Source organism: Monopterus albus, unplaced genomic scaffold, assembly GCF_001952655.1.
Source record: "Monopterus albus unplaced genomic scaffold, M_albus_1.0 scaffold231.1, whole genome shotgun sequence".
NCBI classification, from domain to species: Eukaryota; Metazoa; Chordata; class Actinopteri; order Synbranchiformes; family Synbranchidae; genus Monopterus; species Monopterus albus.
The window spans coordinates 234,119-259,351 of NW_018128111.1; the positions used below are offsets into that span (position 1 = coordinate 234,119).

A 25,233-nucleotide genomic window follows, 5' to 3' on the forward strand; every position below is an offset into this window, starting at 1 on the left:
TAGTCTGACCCGTCACCCCTGACTTGTTTGCCTTGGGAGACCTTACCAGGGACATATAGCCCCCGACAACATAGCTCCTAGGATCACTCGGGTACTCAAACCCCTCCACCACAATAAGGTGGTGGTTCAAGGAGGGGGGGAGGGGTTCCTCCATAATAATAGTAGTAAGGTCTAGACCTTAGTTTGTAAAGTGTCCTGAGATGGCTTTTGTTGTGACTTGGCGCTATACAAATAAAATTTGATTTAATTGAATTAATTATGCTGACCTAGTATTCAGCTTATTTAGTCAAATGTTATTAGCATAACGTTTTTGTTATTTGAGGTATGTTCTAGCAACAGCTGCAAACATCTGTAGTTGTGTGTTTTTCAGCCTGGATGTCTTGCTCCTATGTGGGAAGAGTAGGGCATCGATCGCGTATCTGTGCCTGAGGCTTGTTGTCTCATCATGCATCCATGCTTACTTTTTATGCATGCACGGTCTAGAATCTAAGTCCCCAAGACACTGTATTTTGTGAGCTTGGTTTTCTTGGTCAGATTACACACTTGAGAATGAAAAAAGAAAAACTCACTTTCCATTTTACGCCTACAAAACAGATGTTTTTTGTTTCCAACTTTCCAGATTGAAAGGACACACACACACACACACACTGCACTGCACTTCCACACACACATCAGCTGAAGCACAGTAATAATGTTCTTATGGTGAATACACTGCAGAAACTTGTGCAAGGTTAAAGACCTTAATGTTACAGCTTTGGTGCTAATTGCTGCAGTGGATTTGTAATGATTAAACGAGAGCTGTCTGTGTCACTGTAGCAATTCACTCCACAGTACAGAATCCATACAGTGCAGGAAGTGACAAACAATACCACGCAGGGCGATAGCACCTTTTATTGGATGACTCACCCAAATAAAGTCAGTAGGCAGCACTGAAATATCTGCACACACTCCCACCCACAGACTCGTGCACAGACACTTCTGGTCACGGCATCAGTTAATTATGTAATTTTGTACTCAGATGTTAACAGACTATTTTTCCCCTCCAAAAAGGTAAAAGTTTTATTTTTAGCAGTTTGATAAATATGGACCCAGTCCCTGCTCCATAAGCAACTATAAAACTTATCTCTCTCAGTTTTGGCCTCTGATTCACAGACAAGCAATGTTCACCTTCAAAAACAGTGTTTTTCTAAAACACTCTGCAGAGTGGCCCTGGCAACATGCACCGCCGCACTTCTGTTGTATCGACAGAGAAAACAATAATCTTCAAAACCCTCACATAAGCCAGCTTTTTCATCCAACTCTGTGTTGATGACACAACAGAGGTGTAGTCCTGGACCTGGATTTAAGACAAAACCAAACTCTAGTGACACACAGGAGCCACAAAACTACCGGAATATGGCATCCTGTCAAAAGAGTTGCATTAACTTCTCTTATGCTGACAAAGAAAATGAGCAGAAAGAGTAAAACTCTGATAAACATTTTAAGGGAGCCATGTGAAACCAGAATGATTCAAGTGTAGATATGTGTGTGTGTGTGTGGCATCTGTACAATTCTGGTCTTTGCTGTGGTGAACTACTGTGAGGCCTGTGATGGACCATTAGCCAGGTCAAGGGACAGATTTATGTAACAGCCAGGTATTGGTCAGCAGTTTAACAAATATTAACACATCAGTTAGTGGATGGAAACACAGAGGCAGGGTGCACGTACAGTGTGAGAGTGTTGTTTCTTTCAGTTCACTGAAGTTTATCCAGTGTACAGACAGGATGTCAAAACAATAGCTCCTGCTTTACAGCCTTTACAGTATTTGCAGCCCCACATGTAACTGGTCTGCAGGGCTGAAAGCAACTCATTGATTTAGCATTAAACATAAACTCTGTTTTATCTGGTTCATGTGAAGTCATTCAGGGTAAAAGGTGTACCTTAATATGTAAACCTTTTTTCAAAGCATTGCAGAAAGTCCTGATGGCTTTCTAATGTGTTTGTCTGTGTAGTACTTATAACAGTGGCGGGCCGTCAGGGCCAGCAAGGCCTTCTCTGCTGGCCTAAACACTATCAGAAGCACTGACCTACATTTACAACCGAAATTCTAATAGTTGTTCCATGAAATTGTATTAATTTATTCCCAACAGTCTGTTCTCTTCATTTCGTAGTATTTCTCTTGGCTGCACCGCTTCCAGTATGTGTATGTGGATGTTAGATTTTTTGTCCAATCAGATTTCTGTGCTGCCATGTCAATCAAATCTGCCCAGGGCCTTCAGAATCAGTAGTGCTGGCTGATGTAACTTAAACTATATTAGCAATTAACCAATCAGATTTCAAATTCGCCTCACAGGGCCAGCTAGCTGGCCCACAATGATGTCAGCATTTTTCCGTCCTCTGATTGGTTGGTCACAGCAGAACTGAAACGCAGAGATCAGAGTTGCGGTTGTAGTGTAGAGGTTGTGGAGTTGTCTTAACTGGGTTTAGTAAAAACGGTATTCACCCTCAATATGCGAAATACCTCTCTCTCTGTAATGCCACAGTTTATTATATTGCATTTTTGTATAGCATTGATGGTTTCTATAATTGCGACGTACAGTGGTGGTATTAAGAGGTGAATTAAGTCGGGTAAGTCCCCACTGAAGGCCCAGGTACCAAATGCAATGCACGGCCCGCCACTGACTTATAACCACTCTTTGCCCCTCCCATCAATGTTCTGTTTCCTAGCAATGACGTAAACTACAGATGAACCATCCAAAATGCAGCGTCCAGTCTGAAGCTAGCTTTAGCTGACTAACGGTAAATGTGTCATAAAATCTTATTAATTCAACACAAAGGTAAAATCCTGACCATGCTAGGTGGCTAATGTTACCAAAACAAACAGGTTAGCTTTAGATGCTAACACATCCAGACAGAAGAACGCCACATCTGGATCCAGTCTGAGTCCTCTGGCTGCTATTATGTCAAACAGCCAAACCCATGTTAACCCTGGTTGTTGCTCTTTCTTTGTCCCACTCTCTCTGTGCAAAACAGATAAGGAGGCAGAGTCGATCAAGGCCAGTCAGACCTTTAGCCGCCCAGAGCTCCTCCATGGCTGTTTGACATGACTACTGTTTGGAAAAACCCTTCTTCTAACCTTGGCTAGGCGGCAGGTGGGGCTAATTTACAGACCGTACTTTGACAACACAGGGTGGAGAAGCTGGAATAACAACAGGAGGCTGTAGGCAGCAGAGGGTCATGGAGGGGGGTGTAGCTGAGAGACACCATGTCCTGTCCCACTGTCACTGGGTTTGTCAGACAGTGTGGGAGATCCTAGATAATGCACCTTTAAGAATGAAGCTAAGCGTTGCCTGGAAGCTTGACCTAGACGCCAACATCACTGTGAGACCTCATTAATGTTCTTGTGGTGGAACAAATCTCAGCAATCAAGATACAACAGTTGGGGGAAATCCTGCCTGAAAGATGGCAGGCTGTTAAAGCAGCAGAGTAAAAACAATCACACAGAGGTGTAGTGTCTGGGTGTCCGTGTACATAGTTGGAACTGATAGAATGTATAAAACATCATTTAAGAATTAAGTGTTGAGATAAGATGTCTAATGACGATTGAGCCAATTTCATGTTGAAGCCTAAAATGCTTAATCAAGCCTTAATGAAAGCTTGAAGTGCATCTTCAAGTCCTTAAGAAAGTGATGCACATTTACAGTTTCTCCTCAGCTGTTCATGAACAGTTAATGTTTTGCTCTTTTAACTTGTATTTATTCTGTTTTTATTGTTGTGCACATTTGGGGTCATTGGACTGGAGTCCTTTGTATTTTTGGTAACACTTGGCAATAAAGTTTATGCTTATGAACTTTCTTCCAGAATCTTTTCCTCTTATCTAAAAATCAGCCTCCCCCACCTTTTCAGATGCCTCCCACCCCTTGGCTGTTGTTTCTTCACCTCAGACAGCTGCAGTGTGTCGAGACTGGTGGTCAGACATGGGTCTATGGTTGTGCTGTGTCAACCAGACTCGGAATCCCCACCAATTCATTAGCTTCACACTCACTGTCAGTACTGGGGGTTTTTGTGTTGTCGTGATGAGCAATGCTGACCAACATCTGGCCACAGAAGCCATTTTCACCAACACATTTGATGTCTGTCTCATATTTTCTTTACTGCATGTTCATCATTCAAACACATAGTTTGAGGAAACACAGGAACCTGAATGCTAAAGAAACGAATGAATTAGACAGGCTGTAATATAGTCCTGGGTCTTTAAGGGTTATAAAATGAAACTGCTGTTTTGTGGTCATACATGTAACAGTAAATTCTTTCTGTATTGTTTGGCTCTCCATGACATGCTGAATAGTTTATGCTGAGTGAAGAGCCACCTGCCTGTTCAGTACAATCACCTATTGTCTCCACTGCATCCACTTATTGGACATGAGTGAAGAGCCAGCTGCCTGTTCAGTACAATCACCTATTGTCTCCACTGCATCCACTTATTGGACATTTGCTCCTCTCTGCTCCCTGTGTCCCCACTTGTTGCATCAGTCTTTTTTCATCCATTCTTTTATTCAGTTTGCTCCTTTGTAGTGTTTTTTCCTTTATGAGCAGTTTTCAAGCTTTTTTTTTGTATTGTTTCCATCTCTACTGTCATTTGGACCCATTCTCAGAATTAGTCTAGTTTGACCTTCTCGTGTCTCTTGTTTCCCCTCCAGCTTTTGGTCCCATTCCTCTTTCTCTCCATCTGTGCTGAGATGTGTTCCCTGGCAGCAACTCAGTGATGGAGAGGATGATCAAATCTGAGCTGCAGAGAACGTAGAAGTAGAGAGAGGGACATGGAGCTTGTTGCAGGTGGTAGATTATAACTGATAGATGCCGTTTTCGACCAAACAGAGCGCTGCATTAAAGGCTTTACCAGGACATGGCCATAGTTTCCTGGATTGCATTGTGTGTCATCCACCAAGATGTCAAAGTGACAGTGGAAACATACACACATGCATGCACACACACTGGATTAGTACTGACAGCATAACAACATCAGCGTTCCCAAATGACCACTCGGCCCTACAGTGCTATAACACAGCCAGAGGGACGGACACAAGTCCACCTAAATACCCGCTGACCTGCTTTATCTAAGCTCATCTGTGCAACCTCCTTGTTGACCAGCTTAACAAAAAGACATTTTGTGGGACCGTTATGTGAACACAGAGCAACAGCCTTTACTGGAAACTCTGACCTGTCTGCCTCTCTGCACTGGGAGCTGTGGGAATTTTAGAATTGGAAATCAATACATGTTGAGACTGGGATTAAGCAATGATTATTTTCAGCTGTTTCTCTTTTTGCTACCTCATCCCCTGTTTTCTCAGTCTTTAAGGTAACCATTGTTCTGCTTGTCTTGCCCTCCTTGTTTTTTTTTTTTTGCCATTTTCCCCCCAAAGAGTCAGAACACATGGAGGTAAACTTATTTTCACAAAGAATAATTAACAATTCATTGCTTTAAGCAATTTAATTGATTTAAATATATTATCTGAAATATTGCGACACCCCTCAGGAGCTAATGGTAATCGATCTCTGGTACTGGGGGGCAGCAGGGGTGGAGGCTCGTGGGGCTGCTGCTGTGTAGCCACTTCTCAGCTACAACAAACACCAACATACTGTATCAGTAACCAGATTTTTATTTCTGCATAAACATCTGGAAGGACCTCAAGGCTTCAGGTCTCACCTAGCAGACCCTGCTGCCACAGCCAAGGCCTGCAAGGCTTCAAATCCACCCTGTGTGTTTACATAACACTTCAGGCATGAAAGTTACTGTAGCTTGTCACAAACCTCCTGTCCTGCAAAGGTACTACAGTGTATGCTTTGGTTCCTGACTTACACAGCTTCTTTTCTCTTTATTGCAACACAAAATAACACATTAAGCTGCTGAATTAATCTCTGTGAAGGACTGAGTTGTGTGCGTGTGTGTGGATTGTCAATGTGTAGGAAGTTGTCAGATTTAATCACAGGACAGAGCAGAACCTTGTTTATTCATATTCTGTGGACAAAAGATCAACTGTGAGTGACGGGAGGTTTTCTTATAGATCTCCTAGGAACCAGCAGCTTGTTTGATGATGACTCACTTTGTACATTTGCGTATCACATCATAATGATATTCACAATCGACTGAATGTTCATTATTAGAATCAGAAGCAGTTTTATTGGCCAGGTGTGTTGGACACACGAGGAATTTGACTGTGGTACATCGGCTCTCCATGTGCATGTACATATCCCCAAGCAAGGGGCAAGTAACAGTGCAAACAATGTAATATGAGCAGTATAAACAGACAGTAAACAATGCAGACAGACAAAGGAATGCTCATTGTGAAACGAGATAAATAGGAATAAAGATAGAGCACTTAAATTAGAGACCTGTATGGATCTGTGTAATCTGTACAATGTATATTTACAGGTATTGCACTGAGGGTCATACTGTCGTTGGTCAAGTGTTCATCAGGGGAGGTGGCAGTGTGGTGGGTAGAGCAGTCGTCTCCCAACCAGAAGGTTGAAGGTTCAAATATCGGTGCCTACAGTCCACATGTCGAAGTGTCCTTGGGTAAGACACTGAACCCTGTTGCCCTGATGCTTAGAGCCATCAGTTGAGTTGGCACTGCAGATGACTACCTCGGTTCTGTACTGGAAACAAATTCCTTGTGTGTAACATACTTGGCCAATAAAGGTGATTATCCTTATCAGAGTGACAGCCCGGAGGAAGAAACTGTCCCTGTGCCTGGTTGTCTTGGTGCACAGTGACCTGTAACGCCGTCCAGAGGGGAGGAGTTCAAACAGATTGTGTCCAGGGTGTGAGGGGTCTGCAGTGATCCTCTCCGCCCTCCTTTTGACCCGTGAGGTGTACAGGTCCTCCATGGAGGGCAGGCTCACACCAATGACCTTTTCTGCAGTCCTGACTGTCCGCTGAAGTCTGTACTTGTCCTGTTTGTTTGCTGAGCCAAACCAGACAGTGATGGAGGTGCAGAGAACAGACTCGATGATTCCTCTGTAGAACTGTATCAGCAGCTCCTGGGGCAGGTTGAACTTCCTGAGCTGGAGCAGGAAGTACATCCTCTGCTGTGCCTTCTACGGTAGCTATGGGTTCAGACTTTTAGCTGCCCAGAGCTTTAGACCATACTTTGACAACACAGGGTGGAGAAGTTGGAATAACAGGAGGACTGTAGGCAGCAGAGGGTCATGGGGGTGTAGTTGAGACACACCACGTCCTTTCCCACTGTCACTGGGGTTATGTGGAGAATCTTGGTTAATGCACGTTTAAAATTGTCATGCCTTTTCACAGATATCGACTTGATGAAATGGGCCCAGTATATCAGTTGAGGCTCCAGTTATAAGTTGTAGCCCTGTTTATCTTTACCAAAAGATCATCATTATGTGGAGGTATTTTTTTGTCAAAAGGTGACAAAATATCTTATTTTATATTTTTGCAACAAGAAACTGTTGTGACTGTTGGCAGAAGTGTCAGAGATTCAAGATTATACCACCAACCAACGACCCCATCCATTCAAATGTTTGTTTAGAAGACAGTCCTGTGTGTGTCTGGTAGAGTGTAGTCTTTTCATACAGTGTGCACACACACATTTAGAGTATACACTCAAACCCTGCAACTGCCTCCTGCCTCTGTGTGTCTGCAGCTACTGACAGGTTGACTGGCAGCTTCATCTCTGCTTGCTGAGCCAATGTGAGTGTTAAGCTAGCTTTCATTAGTGGTACAGCATGGGCTCCTCAGTGAAGGCCTCGATAATGGCTCTTCACTGATTTGTAATGAGCTGCGCTGCTCTCCTCTGAGATGCTGGCAGTAATTACATGTGGCGCTTGGTGCAGAGAACTGGCCACAGTTCCTGTGAACACTGTTCCTGCAGCCTCCACCAGTAAGCAGTACAGTGTACAGCTGGCCACAGTTCCTGTGAGCACTTTTCCTGCAACCTCCACCAGTAAGCAGTACAGTGTACAGATAAATTTGTAGTAATGAGCTGTAGTTGCAGTAAAGGCTGTTTTCCTTCAATATCTGAAGTGACTTCAGAGAAGAGTGACCTTGAATGTGGGAGAAAAGCACTGACGATAAAGTGGAGGTGGTTAGAAACAGAAATCCACTCACACTTCTTTCTTGTCTTACATCTGACCTTGTTGAAGCCATATATGAAGTACAATGCTAAAATCACAGCATAAAGTGAGCTCTTCCACATTGATGACAAAATACAAAGATGTCCATAAAGTTATTTCACCAAACAAGGAAATATTTAGTTTACATGTATACACACACACACATGCATAAATAGACTTGTCAGGCCTGAGCGTTTTATGGAAGAGTGGCAGCACTTTCCTCTTCTTCCACTGAGTCACATTTCAAACATGCATAATGCTAGAGTTTTACACTGCACAGTTTCAGAAAAATTACTGTTTAGATCTATATAAATGGAGCAAAGGATATAAATATAATGGAGCCCTTGTCACCTCTCTTCTTTTCTATGAATACAACCTACAGATAAAAACACTTCTGTGAGCACCCTTCCTATAAGCCAACTCACCAGGCTAAATAAAGATGTGATGATCAGGAAGACTTGGAGAAAAATAACAGACTGTCCACATTTAGAGAAGGAGAGCAACAGTGCACCAGCTCCTGCAATGAAACCAAGCTGCAAAGGCCCAGATCCCAAACAGAACTGAGTCAATTTACCCTCAAGACCAAGAATTTAAGGATGTGATATTAAAGCATTTCTATAGAGTCCAGATTTTGTTGTACATATAGACAACCTCAAGTGTGGAAACCAGTGTACCAGCAATGTAAAGTGGAGAACACTGATTGTAACTTCACTTATTTCACATTAGAAAGAAAGGAAGGAAGGAAACTTCATGAATCCTAATAAGGGAACTGCAGTGTTGTAGTAACCACTTCACAATTCACAGAATCAAACAAAATACCTGAGGATTTATGCACAAGAGCTAAATAGACTATAAAGTTAAAAAAAGATCAGAAATATGAGTAAGAATTTTATTCAAGAATAACCCACATTATAGATTTATGTTTTATATACTGTGAAACACTGGGCATGATCCAGTGTGCATTAGTGCAAATTATTTAGTACATTTTGATCGTAACTTTGGGTAATTAATTATTTAATTGCTAATTATGATGCATGTCAGTTGAATTGCATACTTACCTGTAGTTTTTAGCTGCAATGACATGTTTTAGTTTTGTTTCAAATTTTATATGAATAAATAAAGAACTTAATTTCCACCAACTTAGCAGTTGTTACAAACCAAACCTGTAAAACAAAGTGTGGCACATTCTGTAGCCAGTCTGTCTAGGAAACGATATCATTGTCTGTACTTGACTAATCTAATGCATGGCTATCAACACACAGTTCCTCGTGTTTTCTATTTGAATATAAAAAGTGGACACTTAATTGTAGCAACTAACACTTTCTAAAGGTATCCCAGTAGTTTACAGCTAAATATCAGGACATTTTTAGGAAATTATGAAGAAGGTTTTAGCTGTAAAATATAAGAATAAAGCAGTGTCTATAGTTCTGTCTAACTATGGAGTGATGTCTACCTTTAGATAAGTGTTGTGTTATGGCCGCACGCCACACAAGGTGGTGTGACAGAGGAAGCGGACTCAGATGGCTGATTTCAACATAAACAGTGTTTAATAGTGCTGTACAGATTACAATGGTGATACCGTGTCAAAACACATGTAAAGCTGTGGAGCAGGAGGGTCACTCACTGGCTGGTCAAGGTAGAGATGGTTGTGGCAGAAGAACACGATGAGCAGGTAGAAAACAGGATAGGAGAGCACCGACCTGGTGGATGATGTAGTCCGAGGGGTAACGATGGGTGTTGGTCAGAGGATGACAGCTCCGTGTGGAGGCTAATAGTCCAAAAAGGGGAGCTGATGTCTGGAACCGGTTTGAAGGCAGGGTAGATATAGGAGGCGGGTAATTGCAGGATAGACAACAGGTGGTGATGATAAGGATAGCTGGCAGGTGTGTGGAGGTGAGAGAGGGCAGGCAAAACGGAGTGACCCTGACATGTTGAGTGTATTTTTGACTGTTCCCTGGCGACTCCTCTGAACATGTAGAAACACGTCTTCTCATTTTGACTTTAACCCATTTGTCTTGGTTTGTTCCCAGGACCCATCGGTGCAGAAGGTGAGTGGAAGCAGGAAGAAGACAGTGTCCTTCAGTAGCATGCCCTCTGAGAAGAAGGTAGATTGCAAATGCATAAGAAAAAGTCAACAAACATACTTTTGTAACAGAATATAAACAGTAAAGTTCATGTTGATTTTCCATCTCAGGTGAGCAGTGCAGCTGACTGCCTGGCCTTCATGCAGGGTGGATGTGAACTCAAGAAGATCCGGCCCAACTCCAGGGTGTACTGCCGTTTCTACACCCTGGACCCAGACCTCAGCTGCTTGCGCTGGGAGCCGTCTAAGAAGGACGGGGACCGGGCTCGGCTGGATGTCTCCAGCATCCGGGAGGTTCGCACCGGGAAGAGCACCGAGACATTCCTCCATAATGGACCTCTCTCTGAACACCTGGCTGAGGAAGCAGCCTTCTCTATCATACATGGGGATGACTACCAGGTAAGAGAAGAAGAGAAGAAGAAGAAGAAATGGTGCTCCATAGTTCTGTTTACATGACTCAGTGATACTGTACTGTATTCATGTTTAAAAACTAGGCAGTACCACCCACTCACCATTATTGTCTCTCTCTCCCTACAGTCTCTGGACCTGATTGCATTGTCCGCAGATGTGGCCAACATCTGGGTGACTGGTCTTCGCTACTTGTTGGCGCACCCCTCAGTGATTGGTTTGCCCAGGTGGATGAAGATGGCTACGGCATCGTGTCCGAGGACATAGCAGTCGCCACCATCTGTAAGCTGTGTCCCGGCATCAAGGAAGCCAAGGTGAGGGGTGTTTCTGATATTAGAGCTTTATGTTTGCTTCATGCAGACATAAATGCTGTACATGGGCTAGATTATATGATGGTGACCTTGATGTGTGCATCAGATGATCAGCTGTGCACCACTGTGTGTTTCTGCATGGCGGCTGTCATCCTGGACGAGAACACTCAGTTACTCAGTGTTTTCCTTGAACTTGTCGCCATCTGCGTCGTGACTGTATGTGAGAACTGCAGGTGATGCTACATGTTCGTTCAGCTCAGCAGTGGTGGTGTGCTGCCTGATCCAGTGGTCCGATTTTGGAGCAACAAAACATTTACAGTAATCCCCCATGACGAGAGATAGCTGTTAGATTTTGGTGTGCAATCACACACAAGTCCTTGTATCACCTGCTGAGCAGCACAGAAGCAGAGTGACAAAATTGTCCTGGAAACGTCAAGAGCGTAGAAATCTGAGTTAGAAATCAGACAGGTGAAATGACAGCCTGTGAGGGGATCTCAGAGATGGGAGAACACTAGGGATGGGAGTTGGCAGCATTTTGTCAAATATCAAATTCCTTATCAAAGCATTTGGTTTGGTGGGGGATGCAGATACTGTTTTTGTATAGCAAAAGATACTTAATCACATTACTGTAATAACACCATTGATTTTATTTTGTGATTTAAGGACCAGTTACTGAGCAAGTCTGACATTGACACTAATCGAAACAATGGTAATTGACTATCAAACATAATCCATGGACATTCTGGTCCCCGTCACAGTTTATTTAGTTACTGATATCTGATGTTTTGCACCATGCACTCAGCATTACCTGAAGGTGAACTTGTAACCTTTAACACCGGTAGAGGCCGAGCGCCTGTCCTTCACCAGTTATCAAGACATAACACAAGTTCTTCCTTTAACATGTCGGACTGTAGCTATTTAAACAGAAAACTGGTTCCCTGTTCACTATGAGGACCCTGCTGCAAATATGGTTTCCCTGGCTCTGGATAAGGGATTTGTTGGATGAATCTGGGTGTTTTAGCAGCTTGAATCTGGACCCCAAACTGAACCCATTCTCCTGTGCAGAGAACAAAATAAAATGAAAGGAAAAAGATGAAACGGACCAAAAAAACAAGTTGGAGGGAAGTCAGACTGGAGGAAATTATAACCCTTGATTAATGTGGGTCACTTTCATATCCTTATTTACACAAGATAACTGAACTTTTATCAGAGCCACTGGATGAACGCTGGCTGACTAACTCACCCACTTCATCTCTCTCTCACTACACTGTCCTTGCTGCATCCTCCCTGACTCTCTCTCTCGCCTTGTTTCTCTTTCCTCAGGTACGTCTGCGTTTTAAGGAGATCCAGCGCAGCAAAGAGAAGCTGACCTCCCATGTGACGCTTGAGGAGTTTCAGGAGGCCTACTGCGAACTCTGCACTCGCCCCGACGTCTACTTCTTACTGGTGCAACTGTCCAAGGACAGAGAGTGTTTGGACCCTCAGGACCTCCGCCTCTTCCTGGAGACGGAGCAGGGTTTATCTTTGGCGACAACCGAGGGGTGCTGGGAGATCCTCAGGCGCTACGAGCCCTCAGCCCAGGGCAGGGAGAGAGGGCTGCTGGGTCTGGACGGATTCGCCCGCTACCTGCAGTCCCCCGAGTGCCAGCTGCTTGACCCTGAGCATCTGGGGGTTTGTCAGGACATGAATATGCCTCTGTCGCACTACTACATCAGGTGAGAACACCATTCTGTTATACTCATGTCATTCATACAACTGTCAACATACAGTAAGTAAGTCTGTATCACAGTAACATTGACGTAAATGGTCAAGCTCTGGATTTGGGTGTCTTTTTCTTTTGCCTTTCCAAAACCTAAAGTTAAAGAGCATGTTTGTCCATCGAGTTTAATAGAGTAGTAAGGCCAAGGGCTTTACATACTGGCTCCATATTTCTGTGGGATCACAGGTTATGTTACAAAAAGGTTCACTATGGCCCCACTGTGTGAAAGCTGGGCCTGGAAGCTAGAAAATCACTGTTGCTTTACATTTCTCAGCTCCGAGGAAGTTAATGCTCCAGAAACCTTAGCCAGAGTTTGTGTTCAGAATTGTGTTCATCAAACATGTTCGTCCTCACCTTATAAGCTTTTTCTCTGATGGTGGCCTGAAGGTTGGAGAACTGCACTGGAAAGTCACAGATTCAATCTGTGGACCAGCAGCACAAAGCTGTGCTTGCTGCACCCTCATTAACACCACTGTGGTGCCCTTAACTCTAAACTGCTCTGCTGGAGCTGCTCAGTGTGTGGTTGTACTCAGCAGCCTGTGAATGTGACCAGGGCATCCCTGAATAAATAAAGGTTAAAAAACAGTTTAGTATGGATCTAACATTCGTGGGTGCAGTACAGTGTTACACGTGTTCCATATCATACTGATAATACTAAGGACTAACTAGCCACACACTGCAGGACAAGACCAACTCTCTTTCATTCATTTCATTCCTACAGCCAGCAAGGACGACGACTTCTTACCTGGAACATGGAGTCGTAGCCTAAAACCTTAAATATGATCAAATTCAGCCATCAAGTACATAGTTAGGACCTTTGTACAGGATTCTAACTTCACAACAAATCACCTGAAACATTACACAATAAGCCATTAACAATGTGTTCGGCCCAGTCGTGGCTGATGCCCCTCTGCCTTGTCTGTTCCCTTCTGTGCAAAATTGAATTCTGCCACCTCTATTGTAAACTGCTTATCTAACTGTGTTAGATGCTCAGAAAAAATCCAGATGTCTGTCAAAGTCCACTTACATGTTGCCACATGTGGTCAGTTGTCAGCCAGACTGTTGCCCTTTTCCCAAATGTCTATACATAGTCGACTGTCTCCTAATAAATACACTCGACAGCTCCAGTTTTAAGAACGGCTGTCTGCTTGTCTGACAGATGGTTCTGCTTACCCCCTGCCACTAACAGCACAAACATCTGAGGCAGATATACACATTCAATTTGACATATGGTGCCACACTACCAAACATATTAGGTCATTTGATGTCTTTTTTTGACTGACAGCGGAGACAGTTGGCTTAGCAGCACATGTCAAACAACATGGAAGTGGACTGTGTTAATATTTTCACTTTGGGTTGAAATGTGCCTTTAACTGTTGTTATTTACACTCCCTTTGATCTGTGCGTGTCCTGTCCTCCAACCTGATATTGTGCAAGAGTTCAGATATTTCTAGCTGCCATTACTTGCTGTTAATACTATAAAACCAGGTCATTATTTGCATTAGTGCATGTTTTGATGCTGCTGGTTGTTTCCTCAGCACCTCGTACCGCTCCTACCTGCTGGATGACCAGGTCCACGGCAGAGCAGACATAGGAGGGCTGATCAAGGCCCTGCAGTCCGGCTGTCGGTGCCTGGAGCTGGGTGTGACTGATGGCCCAGAGGGGGAGCCTCTTCTTGGTGTCGACTATGGTGCAGACATCCCCCGCCACCATCACCACCATCATCAGAACCATGCACCTGTCACTATCCGCTCTGCTCTGGAGGTAGTCAATAAGTACGCCTTCCTCACGTCTCAGTATCCTCTCTTGGTGTACCTGTGCCAGCGTTGCTCTCCTGCCCAGCAGCGCACCCTGGCACAGCACCTAAAGAAAGTGTTTGGCTCCTGTCTTTACACTTCAGAGGGCCTACCTGTCAGCCTGGGAGGGCGAGCCACCACCCTGCCCTCGCCAGAGCAGCTGAAGGGGCGCATCCTTATAGTAGCGAAGAGGCTCCCTCCAGAGCAGGAAGGCTCTGATGGGGAGGTGTCTGAGGAGGATGAGGAGATCGGAGGAGGAGGGCCACTGGCAGGGCGACGAATGACCATCCCTGGTGAGGAAGAACTGGGTGTCGTCTTGGTGGTGCCTCCACCCTCTCAACCCAGGAAGCTGTGCCTCAGCAAAAAGCTGTCAGACCTGGTGGCGATCGCTCGCACCGGCAGATGCCCAAAGACCCTGTCACAAACAGGCTCAGCAGCAGTCCCCCCCAAGCAGTCCCTCGTCTCCCAGCACACCGATGCCTCCCGAGCCACCTTACTGGACACTGTGTTCCCTGGGTGAGGGAGAGGCCGGGCGGCTGACCAGTGAGAGCCCAGAAGACCTGGTTATGTTCACCAAGCGCACCCTAACCAGGGTACGACCCAGCTCAGTGCGTCTGGACTCCAGCAACCCTAATCCACAAGGATACTGGAAAGGAGGGGTCCAGCTCGTAGCCTTGAACCAGCAGACCCCCGGTGCCATGCTGGACCTTCACCGCGGTCGCTTCTTACAGAATGGAGGATGTGGGTATGTTCTGCGCCCTGCTGTAATGACGGATGAGGTGTCCTACTTCAGCGCCCACACGCAGGGATGTGTGCCAGGAGTGCCACCCCATACTCTACGGATTAAGGTGTGGGTTTGTTCTGAAGCTTTTTCTTTAAAGGACATTTACACAATTTTTCATATCTACCTTAAAACCACTGTAGTAACTCCTCCATGCATTCTTAAGTTTAGTTTATAACAATGTACATTTCAGTTTATGCTACTTGTTACTTCTCCTCCACTACATGTCTTTGCAAGACGTTGTACTTTGTACTCCATAGCATTTGACAACTTTACTTCTCGGATTAAAATTTTGCATAAACATCACCCATATATCGTGTGGACTGGTCCACACAGAGGCTGCTGCTGGAAAGTGCATGTTTCATTTCGTTACACACATGATGCGGTTTTCTTTTCTGAGCCACATTGTTAAAGCCTGTCTCAACTGTTTGTGTGTCTTCTTGTCTAATTCCCAGTCAGCTGTAGATGAATTTAGCTCATAACTCTGTTTCTTCCATGAGGTACTAACGCCAGCTGACAGAGTCAGAACGTTTACCGAGTGTAAGATGTTTCTTATTAGCAGCTGTGCAACAGGTCAAGCAGCTAAATCAACATCTGAACAAGAGACATTTTGGTTTGACTGATTAGGAGCTGCAGTTTGTGAGTCCACAGATGCTGCAGACTTTGCATTAAAGGCGTCATTACCTCATGTCCATCCATCTACGTAGTTTTTATTTGTTGATGAAAACATTTTGTCATAGTTCTTGTTTTCAAATGTCTCATTCTCATTGTAAAAACATGATCATGGTGTTCTTTAGCTGCTACAGGCATGTGAGTATTGTTTTAAGTCAGACCTATTCTTTAACTGAGGGTAATTTGATTTCAAATAAATTTCTCTTCAATATATTATTCAAATATCTACTAAGTGATGAGCTGAACATGGGCTGCTTTGTGTTTTGCCATGCAGGTTATCAGTGCCCATAACCTGCCCAAACCTCAGGGGTCCGGGGCCAAAGGAGAGGTCATTGACCCGTATGTGGTTCTGGAGCTGCATGGTGTGCCAGCGGACTGTGCTGAACAGAGGACGCGCACTGCTGCTCAGAACCAGGACGACCCGCTATTTGATGAGACCTTTGAGTTTCAAGTAAGGCATGTTATTACTCTACATGCTCTCATGACATGGTTGGCTATTTACAAAGCTTCAATCACAGCTGACACCCCAGTGTGCACTCATGAATAGGTCATGACACAGCTTTAAAAAACACTATCATTAAGAGGGCTCTGTTATGGGTAGGTGGATTGATCCCGACAGTATCTACACAGCCTTGTTTTGAGTATGGAGCATCTCTAGGATCGATACAATATAATGAATCCATCAGGTGTCCAGTCCCCTCCTGGGCTCTTGATGCTGCTCCTGTGTGCGTGGGCTGGTGCACAGTCTTCACCTCCTCAGTTCTGAGAATTCACATTCTGAACATTTATTTACCATTTAAATAGTCCAGACTTGTGCTCAAACATGCATGTGATTTACTAATTACTGAGAACAGGGGAAATGCCTCATGTTTGGTGCTAATTCAAATATATTCAGAAGTGGTCTATTAATGCTGCACTCATCTCATTAATCATGACATATTCTTCTGCCTTCCATGATGGCACAGTAGCTGCAGGTTGGTTTGATTTTGATACCAATGATCCAAGCCTGGGATTCGTTGTTTTTGGATCAAAACCAAATTCAGTGGTGTTAACCCTAGTAGGTGGACTTTGGTTCACATATTCCCATTTAAAAGAAGCAAATATTTTCCTAATGGGCCCAGAGAGGAACGCACTCCAGCTTCTCCTCAAATACTGTGCCACTGTTTGTATGGGGAGGTGTCGTCACAAAGCACAAACATAGCTCCCCTAAGTGTTAGGGTACACTGCTGAAATAAAGCAAATAAAACTAAAAGTGCAAAACCTCTTGACTAAATAATGTTATGTCATTCATAACCTGCACAAAGTCAAATCTGTACAAGTAGGCTGCATGTTTTAAAGGTTGCATTCACATATTGTATTTTAGTGTGTTTACATGCCCTTAGAGCAAATAGCCTGTTGAAACCATTTACATAACTGCATGACAGCTCCCCCTAGTAATCCTGGTCACAGGCCCAAAAATATGATTTTAATTTCTAGAGAAATTTGTTTCTTGGTGTTTTTCTTAAAGGAAACAGCTGTTGTTATATCTGTGCACTCGGGTGTCTCCTCCTGTATCAAAAGAGAAGAGGCACAGGAGTCGATGCACTTATTTTACTACAACCTGTTGTTGTCTGTGAAGCATTTATGGATGTTATTGTTAAATCATCTATTAATCTCACCAAGTGCAGACTCTGATTTACATTTTAAAGTGTAGCAGATTAAGCATTTATATGAAAGAAAAAAATGTCAACAAGATAAAAGAGGCTTGTGTTATGGTGAAGAGGTCTCTGTGTGATGACGTTGTGCTTCTGTCGGTTTTTTACCTGCATGAAATTAGAGTCCTGAGTGCTTAAATGTGTGTGTGTGTGGGGGGGTCAAGACCTTTAAGAGTTAAACGAAATGCTCCCATGAACACGCTCGTGTATGCAGTGAATTTATTACATGAGACGAAGTTTAAAGATTACCGTGGTTTGGCTTTTTTTACCCATCACTGAGTCTTGTATTAGTGTGGATGAGCTGTAATGACAAACTATCACAACTGATATGTTCTCTGTGCTCACGTCGTATATGTGTGTGTGTGTGTGTGTGTGTGTTTGCATACTGCTCGCCGCCTGAGCACACATACATAATGTACCTTCAGAAGAACTTGTGTTACACCTGAAATCAAAAGAATATTTGACTGTAGCTGGTTCTTTGCAGGAGAAACATAAACTTCAGTTTGAATGTTTGATTATTCTGTCTGACACAGAATGCAAATGTACAATTAGCGAGTCACTGATGTAACCATTTCACAGTTTTGAAAATATATTTAGTTTCACCTTCTTGTTGCCAGCCTATTGTAGGTTTGTGTTTACATATAAACAGCTGTTAACATAAGTCAATGGAGTCTTGTCCTCAGTATGACTCAGATGGAGAAAATAGAACAAAGCTCATTCTGGTGACATCATTTATCTTCTCTGGTGCTCACAGTGAGAGTTAGTGTGTCAGGATATACCCAGTCTGCAGCAGGACATCATCTACCACCAGACTGACAGACAGCTTTAAGCAGAGGACAGAAACAAGACGTCTTGTGTGTGACTGCTGTCAAACAGGGTGCAGTGACTACTAGTTTTATTTCTGCATCGTGTTTTCAGGTTGTCTGTCTGTCCCATTCTCATGAAGGTGATATCTCAGGAACACCTTGAAGGAGTTTCTTCAAATTTGGCACAAACATCCGCTTGGATTCAAGGAAGAACTGCTCAGATTTTGGTGACCGAAGGTCAAAGTTCACCGTGTTTTCATGTTTGTCCCATTCCTGTGAATCTGACTGGTTGGCAGAGGCGTTAAACTATGACACAGTAATCCTAGTTTGTGGTAAATGAGATTGTGTGAGTACATATGAACTTCTGGAACATGTGGACATGTGTTCCTAGCTTTAATAAATGGAGCGACCAGGATGGCACCATTTTATTTTACTACAGCAGCCAGAAGTTACAAGACTAAACTGCACATGAGACAAAGAGTGGGTGGGCGGCGTCACCTCCCTGACAGTGTCCATATGCAGCACATGAAAATGAAGTAAATTCATGTAGAGCAGCTTTTGAACATGTTGGTCTGCTGGGTTATCTCACCACACATACAGGCCGAAACCACGATGTGAAATGGTCCCAGTAGTAAAGTGGTTGGGCATGAAATCACCCTCATATCCTTACCTGGACTAGTGCTATGAAGAGAAGCATTTCACCTTGTTGTTCAATCGAGTGTTATTAGTGATTAGAGGGGAGGAAGAGTTTTACACTGGACAGACACTGTAGGGATTAAGCCCAGTTTCACCCCCTGAGTGGCTGCATTTCTGCAGAGCAGTCGTGGCCTGACCTGATGTTTGAGGCGGGTCTCGGTGCCTGGTTTCTTGCCATTGGTTGGATTTATGGCATGTCAGAAATATTTGTCGCTTTTTGTGGTTTGAGCAGGTCCACAGTCTGAGTTTCCTCATGACAGCTGTCAAAACGTGTGTTCAGAACTGTAGTGAGCTTCTTATAATGTTAGTGAAGTTGTATTTTACATGTTGTGGTTAAACGCAGTCTCGACTGCAAAGCAGATGGACCATATTGTGTGGATCTGTCATCCATCTGCCACTTCTCATTTCTCCTTTTTCTCCTTACTTTCAGTTTCTAGCAGTACAAAAATGTTTCACAGCTTTTCTCTGTTTTTATCAATACTGAGGACACGGTTGTCTTGTTTGTGTAAGCTTTATTAGAGTTGTCAAAAAATGACTGAGGGTTGCGTGCTTATGTTCAGTGTGGGCATAAAACCCATTGGTCCTGGCTTTGTTCTTTGGAAAAGCAGATTACATTGTGTGGCATGAGTTAACAGAACATGCAAAACAAGCAGTGTCTGCTCAGCTTTATTGAGGACCAAGTCTCGGCTCTGTGATTTCTTTGTGTCCCCGTGGATCGTAACCCAAGGCCAAAGGGGCACTGGAGCGCAGTGCACCATGTCACACGTGCCTCATGGAAAGACACACAGTACGTACACACAAACAGGCATGTTTGAGACTCACACGTCTTAATCATTTGTCCTGTAGGCTCACACACACAAACAGTTCCAGTCAGTTGTACACACCACAACAGTGTGGAAGAGTAATATTATCAGTTAAAATGTGCCTCTGTGATTAATACTTAATGGTTTAATGCATCGAAGTCGTGGGGAGAGAACAGACTTAGAAGAATAAGCTACAATATTAGAGCTGTGAAAAAAATGTCTGATGTCATCATCCACTACTTACATTTCATTATGTTGCTTTGTTCATGTAATTGCAAAAAAAAAAAAAAACAGTAAGATCTCATGTAAACTAATGATATTATTTTCCATTATAGTTCTACCATATTCTGCTGGGAGTATACGCTGTTGTCACTTTCTTAGGAAGATCTAGTGCCGGCAATAACATCATGGATCATTAATCTGCACGTTAACCAGCCACACATCACGTGTAGCAGACACACTGGCCTCAAACAGTCAAAAAAAAAAAACCACGTACTGTGCTCCGGAGGAATCCAGCGTTGATGAGTGAGCGGAGTTAGAAGGAAGTGGTGTCATCAGGCCGCTCTAGCTCCTCATCCCTGCTGGAGCCCAGGCTACATTAGCTGCTTCTAGAACAACAACCTGAATGTAACTGAGCTGTTGGAGGTCAAGTTGCATGGTGGTTATTGTAGGCAACAGGTTTTAATGAAGAAGAAGAATGTGGTACAGTGGGAGGTCTATTTTGTTCTACTGCACTGATTTTATCATTTTTGTTTTAATTCGACCATTATGAGTGGACAGTTTAAAAGTGGTGGAGTGCTCTTTTTAGCACTTAAATTACAATACATTACCAATTTGAACTGTCATTGACCTTCTGAAAAGCTCATTTTGTTTTTTTCATGGCTGAGCCACTTAAGCCCGCTGTTTTTCTTCTTCCGCTTCTACGATGTAAATAAAGAACCATTTGCAAAAAAAAGCTTTTTTTAATATAAGAGATTCGGTCATTTTTCATTCAACTCAGGAGAGTGATCTGGTTAAGTTTGAAAACACATTTTTATTTCAAATTTACAGCCACAAGCCACATGAATGCAGTATTGGCCCTCATACTGAACTGTGACTTGATTGCAACATAAGAAAGTGTAAGAATAGAGATTAAGTCTGAGATAATGTCCTCTGTGCCTCATTGCCTGTCTGGTCAGATGAGCAGTTGGTCAGAAACCGATTGAATTAACTGTCACAGAGCTGCTCTGCTCCACCACAGGCTTGTTGCAGAAAGACTGAAACAGAGCATAGAGACCAGAGCAAACAGGACTACACACACACACACACACACACACACAGTCTACTGGAGCTACCCGTCTGGCTCACCCATGCATGCAACAGATTTTCTTTCCACCAATCAGAGCTCATGGGAGCAGACACACACACACACACACAGGGTGCACAGCCTCAGCACGCAGCCCAGTCTAATTGTTCTCAGACCTGTTTTCTGCTCCTCTGTCTACATAGAGGGGTAAATTAAAGGACAAACCTGAATAAATGAGTGGAGAAACACAACAAATGCAGGTAAATGGTCTTATATTTGTACATCGCCTTTCTATGCTTTTTACAGCACACTCAAAGCGCTTTCACATTATTCGGCCATTCACCCATTCGCAGCATTCACACACCGGTGACATCACCGGGAGCAACTGGGGGTTCAGTGTGTTGCTCAAGGACACCTCGACATGTTGACTGGACAAGCCGGGAATCGAACCGCTAATCCTCCGGTTAGGAAATGACCCGCTCTACCTCCTGAGCCACAGCCACGCCCCAAAGGTGCTGATTAGACAGCATGATTATTGCACAGGTGCGCCTTAGGCTGGCCACAATAAAAGGCCACTCTAAAATGTACAGTTTTATCACAGAGCACAATGCCACAGATGTCACAGGTTTTTACAGAGCGTGTAATTGGCATGCTGACTGCAGGAATGTCCACCACAGCTGTTGCCCGTGAAGTGAATGTTCATTTCTCTACCATAAGCTGTCTCCGAAGGCATTTCAGAGAATTTGGCAGTACATCCAACCGGCCTCACAACCTCAGATCACGTGTAACCACACCAGAAACCGTCTCAGGGAAGCTCATCCCCATGCTCGTCGTCCTCATCGTGGTCTCGACCTGACTGCAGTTCGTCGTCGTAACCGACTTGAGTGGGCAAATGCTCACATTCGTTGGTGTCTGGCACTTTGGAGAGGTGTTCTCTTCACGGATGAATCCCAGTTTTCACTGTACAGGGCAGATGGCAGACAGCGTGTATGGCATCGTGTGGGTGAGCAGTTTGCTGATGTCAACGTTGTGGATCATGGCCCATGGTGGCGGTGGGGTTAAGGTATGGGCAGGTGTATGTTATGGACAACGAACACAGGTGCATTTTATTGATGGCATTTTGAATGCACAGAGATATTGTGACGAGATCCTGAGGCCCATTGTTGTGTCATTCATCCACGACCATCACCTCATGTTGCAGCATGATAATGCACGGCCCCATGTTGCAAGGGTCTGTACACAATTCCTGGAAGCTAAAAACATCCCAGTTCTTGCATGGCCAGCATACTCACCAGACATGTCACCCGTTGAGCATGTTTGGGATGCTCTGGATCGGCGTATACGACAGTGTGTTCCACTTCCTGCCAATATCCAGCAACTTCTCACAGCCATTGTAGATCTTTGAGTTCAACTCATGAAAAATGGGGGCAAACACAAAAGTGTTGTGTTTATAATTTTGTTTGGTGTAGTTTGTTTTATAGTACAAGTATTTACAACTGCATTTACACTTTTTAGCCTAAAGTTTGACCTGCCTATGTGACCAAACCCTACATGAACCTGATCATGAGTTCTAAGTTTCTGTCCACCCTCCACCTCACAGACCGGGGCCCATGAACTGGGACAAAACCACCGAGTTGGATGAACATAAACCTGAACTAAATTAAAAACCCATCCTGCTGTTTTTTGTTTTTTTGTCTTTGCCCCAGATCTCCATCCATTTTGTGACTGCTTCAGACTTAGAGAGAAAAACATAGAAAGTAACCAACAGCGCTTTATTGTGAAATTTGTTTATCCTCTGTTCATCTGCACACAATGAATATGCAAAGACACACTTACAGCCTCATTTGACCTCCTGCTTACTCTGCAAGTCTGTGTGTGTGCATATTCTTGTCTATGTGTGACTCTGTGCTTACATCTGGGTGTTTTTAATGCCTTGTTAGCCGAGGGGAAGGTGTGATCTGAAATGTAATGTTTCGAACAGCATTTCCACCCAGAATGCTCCTTTCATTGCACCATGTAATTAACACAACCCTATGCCTGAACAGCTCCACGAGTGGAACTTAAAGCAGGAAACTGTGCTTGTATATTCTGATTTGGTGATCATCTTTCACCATTGGTAAATGTCTAATGAAGTACATCTAAAAAAAAAGAGCAGATTCTAACTCAAGAGCAGACAACTAGCATACAGAGGCATTTAAACGCTGCGTGTCGACAAGAACATTTAACTTTTGCCTGGATAGTCAGAGACCATTTGGCATTCTAGTGCAGGGGTTTTCAACCAAATGTGACCCAGGGTTCACCATTCTGACTAAGGAGTAACCTGAGGACCACTGTTGTGGGTTGGCTACACCAGATGGGCACTATTTTAATCTTGAAGGTCACCGTGCCTTTTTGAAATGATACATATTTTCATTAATTAAAAATATTTACAAACAATAACTAATACATGTAATTGTGTGTTAAAAACTTAAACAAAAGATTCCTTCATTGGAGCTACATTATTCAACACATGGTCAGGGACCGCCTGCCATGCCTTCACTGACCACTGGTTGTTCTAATGAATTCAGTTTAAGCACTGTGCATTCCGACATGTAAATTACAGGTCTTCCAGGGAATTCAGAGGAAAAGCAGGTTGTTTTTAGCAGCACTAAACAGCTGCTGAGCTGTAAACAAACTGTATTTCTGTATTGGGACTAGCACAGAGAACTTAAATGAGCATTTACCAGTATAATGATGAATGTGATAAGGGTTGCTAGCAGTGGCAAACTCACAGAGCTTTATGACAGTTTTGGTTCTTTTGGTGTTACCCTGCAACCTGGTGGTACTGATTCACTCCCACTGATCTCATTTGTGTGTCCTTAGTGAAAAAGGTCTGGTAAACTCGTTGTTCACTACTGGTCCAGCAGCAAACAGCAGACAGACACAGTGAGAGAGCAGCTGCTACACTCTGAAATGCCTCATAGCAGTGTTTTGTCAGCTATCACCGCTGCAGCGGCAGGAAATGCGCCACAGAAAAACTGTTAAAAAGCAGTAGTAGTTAAAAGTTAAATTACTACCCCTTCAGTGATTCTGAATCAGTGTCCTAAAGGTTAGAGAAGCTTGTGTCCTAAGGTCAGTGGCTCAAGAAAAACTGATGTGACAGTGCTATGGTCAAGGTGTGGTCAACTCAGGTTTAGAGAAAGGTTGGGGTTAAAATAACTACTTTGTCTTCATGGTTACGGTAATAATCTTATTACCTTGTCATTATGAGAGCAGCTTTTGTGATAATAACTAATGGTTTTTGTTCTTTACATATTTAGTGTTTTTTCTTACTCACATAACTTAACAACAAACAATCAGTGCCGCATGTTAATAAGAAACAGAATAGGTTCTGACAAACTCCCAGTGTTCAGCTAAGGTGTTGATGTTGGTCAGCACACTGTGAAATATGCATTAGCCATGGGTTTATTATTGTACTCACAGTATGAATGGATTTCAACTCCGCTGTTCACGTCTTGTCTCCAGGTAAACATGCCAGAGCTGGCCTTGCTGCGCTTCGTGGTATTAGACGACGACTACATTGGAGATGACTTCATCGGCCAGTACAGCGTGGCCTTTGAGTGCCTTCAGCCTGGCTACCGTAACGTACCCCTGCTGGGCCTGGCTGGAGATCCCTTACCCCATACCAGTCTGTTTGTACACGTGGCGGTCACCAACCGGCGAGGAGGTGGGAAGGCCCAGCGCCGAGGTCTGTCAGTGAGGAGGGTGGGAAGACGGGGCCGGGAGTACGTCACACTAAGACACACTGGCATCAAGGTGGTGGATGAGGCGTTCAAACTGGCAGGTGCCCCCATCAAGGAGGCGACAGACCTGCGGGAGGATGCTCAGGTGAGAGGGGACATGGGATGGAACTGTCAGGCCACTGACTAAGTACACTGGGCTTTAATTTCCTGAAATAGGGCAGAGGCAAACCACGTCCACACACCAGGTGAAGGCACACGTGGGTGTGTCCAACAGTTCTTTGCAGTTCAGGTGCGACATGGAGGAG

At 43.9% G+C, this 25,233-nt stretch overlaps 1 protein-coding gene across 1 annotated transcript in view; it reads left to right on the top strand.

Annotated features, from left to right (window-relative positions):
- The window catches only part of plcl1 (phospholipase C like 1), an 85,665-nt gene that overhangs the window by 51,069 nt on the left and 9,363 nt on the right, over positions 1 to 25,233 (top strand). Inside the window, 9 exon segments of the mRNA XM_020620014.1 lie at positions 10,143 to 10,217; positions 10,307 to 10,594; positions 10,733 to 10,802; positions 10,805 to 10,917; positions 12,238 to 12,629; positions 14,212 to 14,902; positions 14,958 to 15,317; positions 16,197 to 16,373; positions 24,711 to 25,073. Of these exon segments, the coding sequence (XP_020475670.1) occupies positions 10,143 to 10,217; positions 10,307 to 10,594; positions 10,733 to 10,802; positions 10,805 to 10,917; positions 12,238 to 12,629; positions 14,212 to 14,902; positions 14,958 to 15,317; positions 16,197 to 16,373; positions 24,711 to 25,073 (2,529 nt within the window).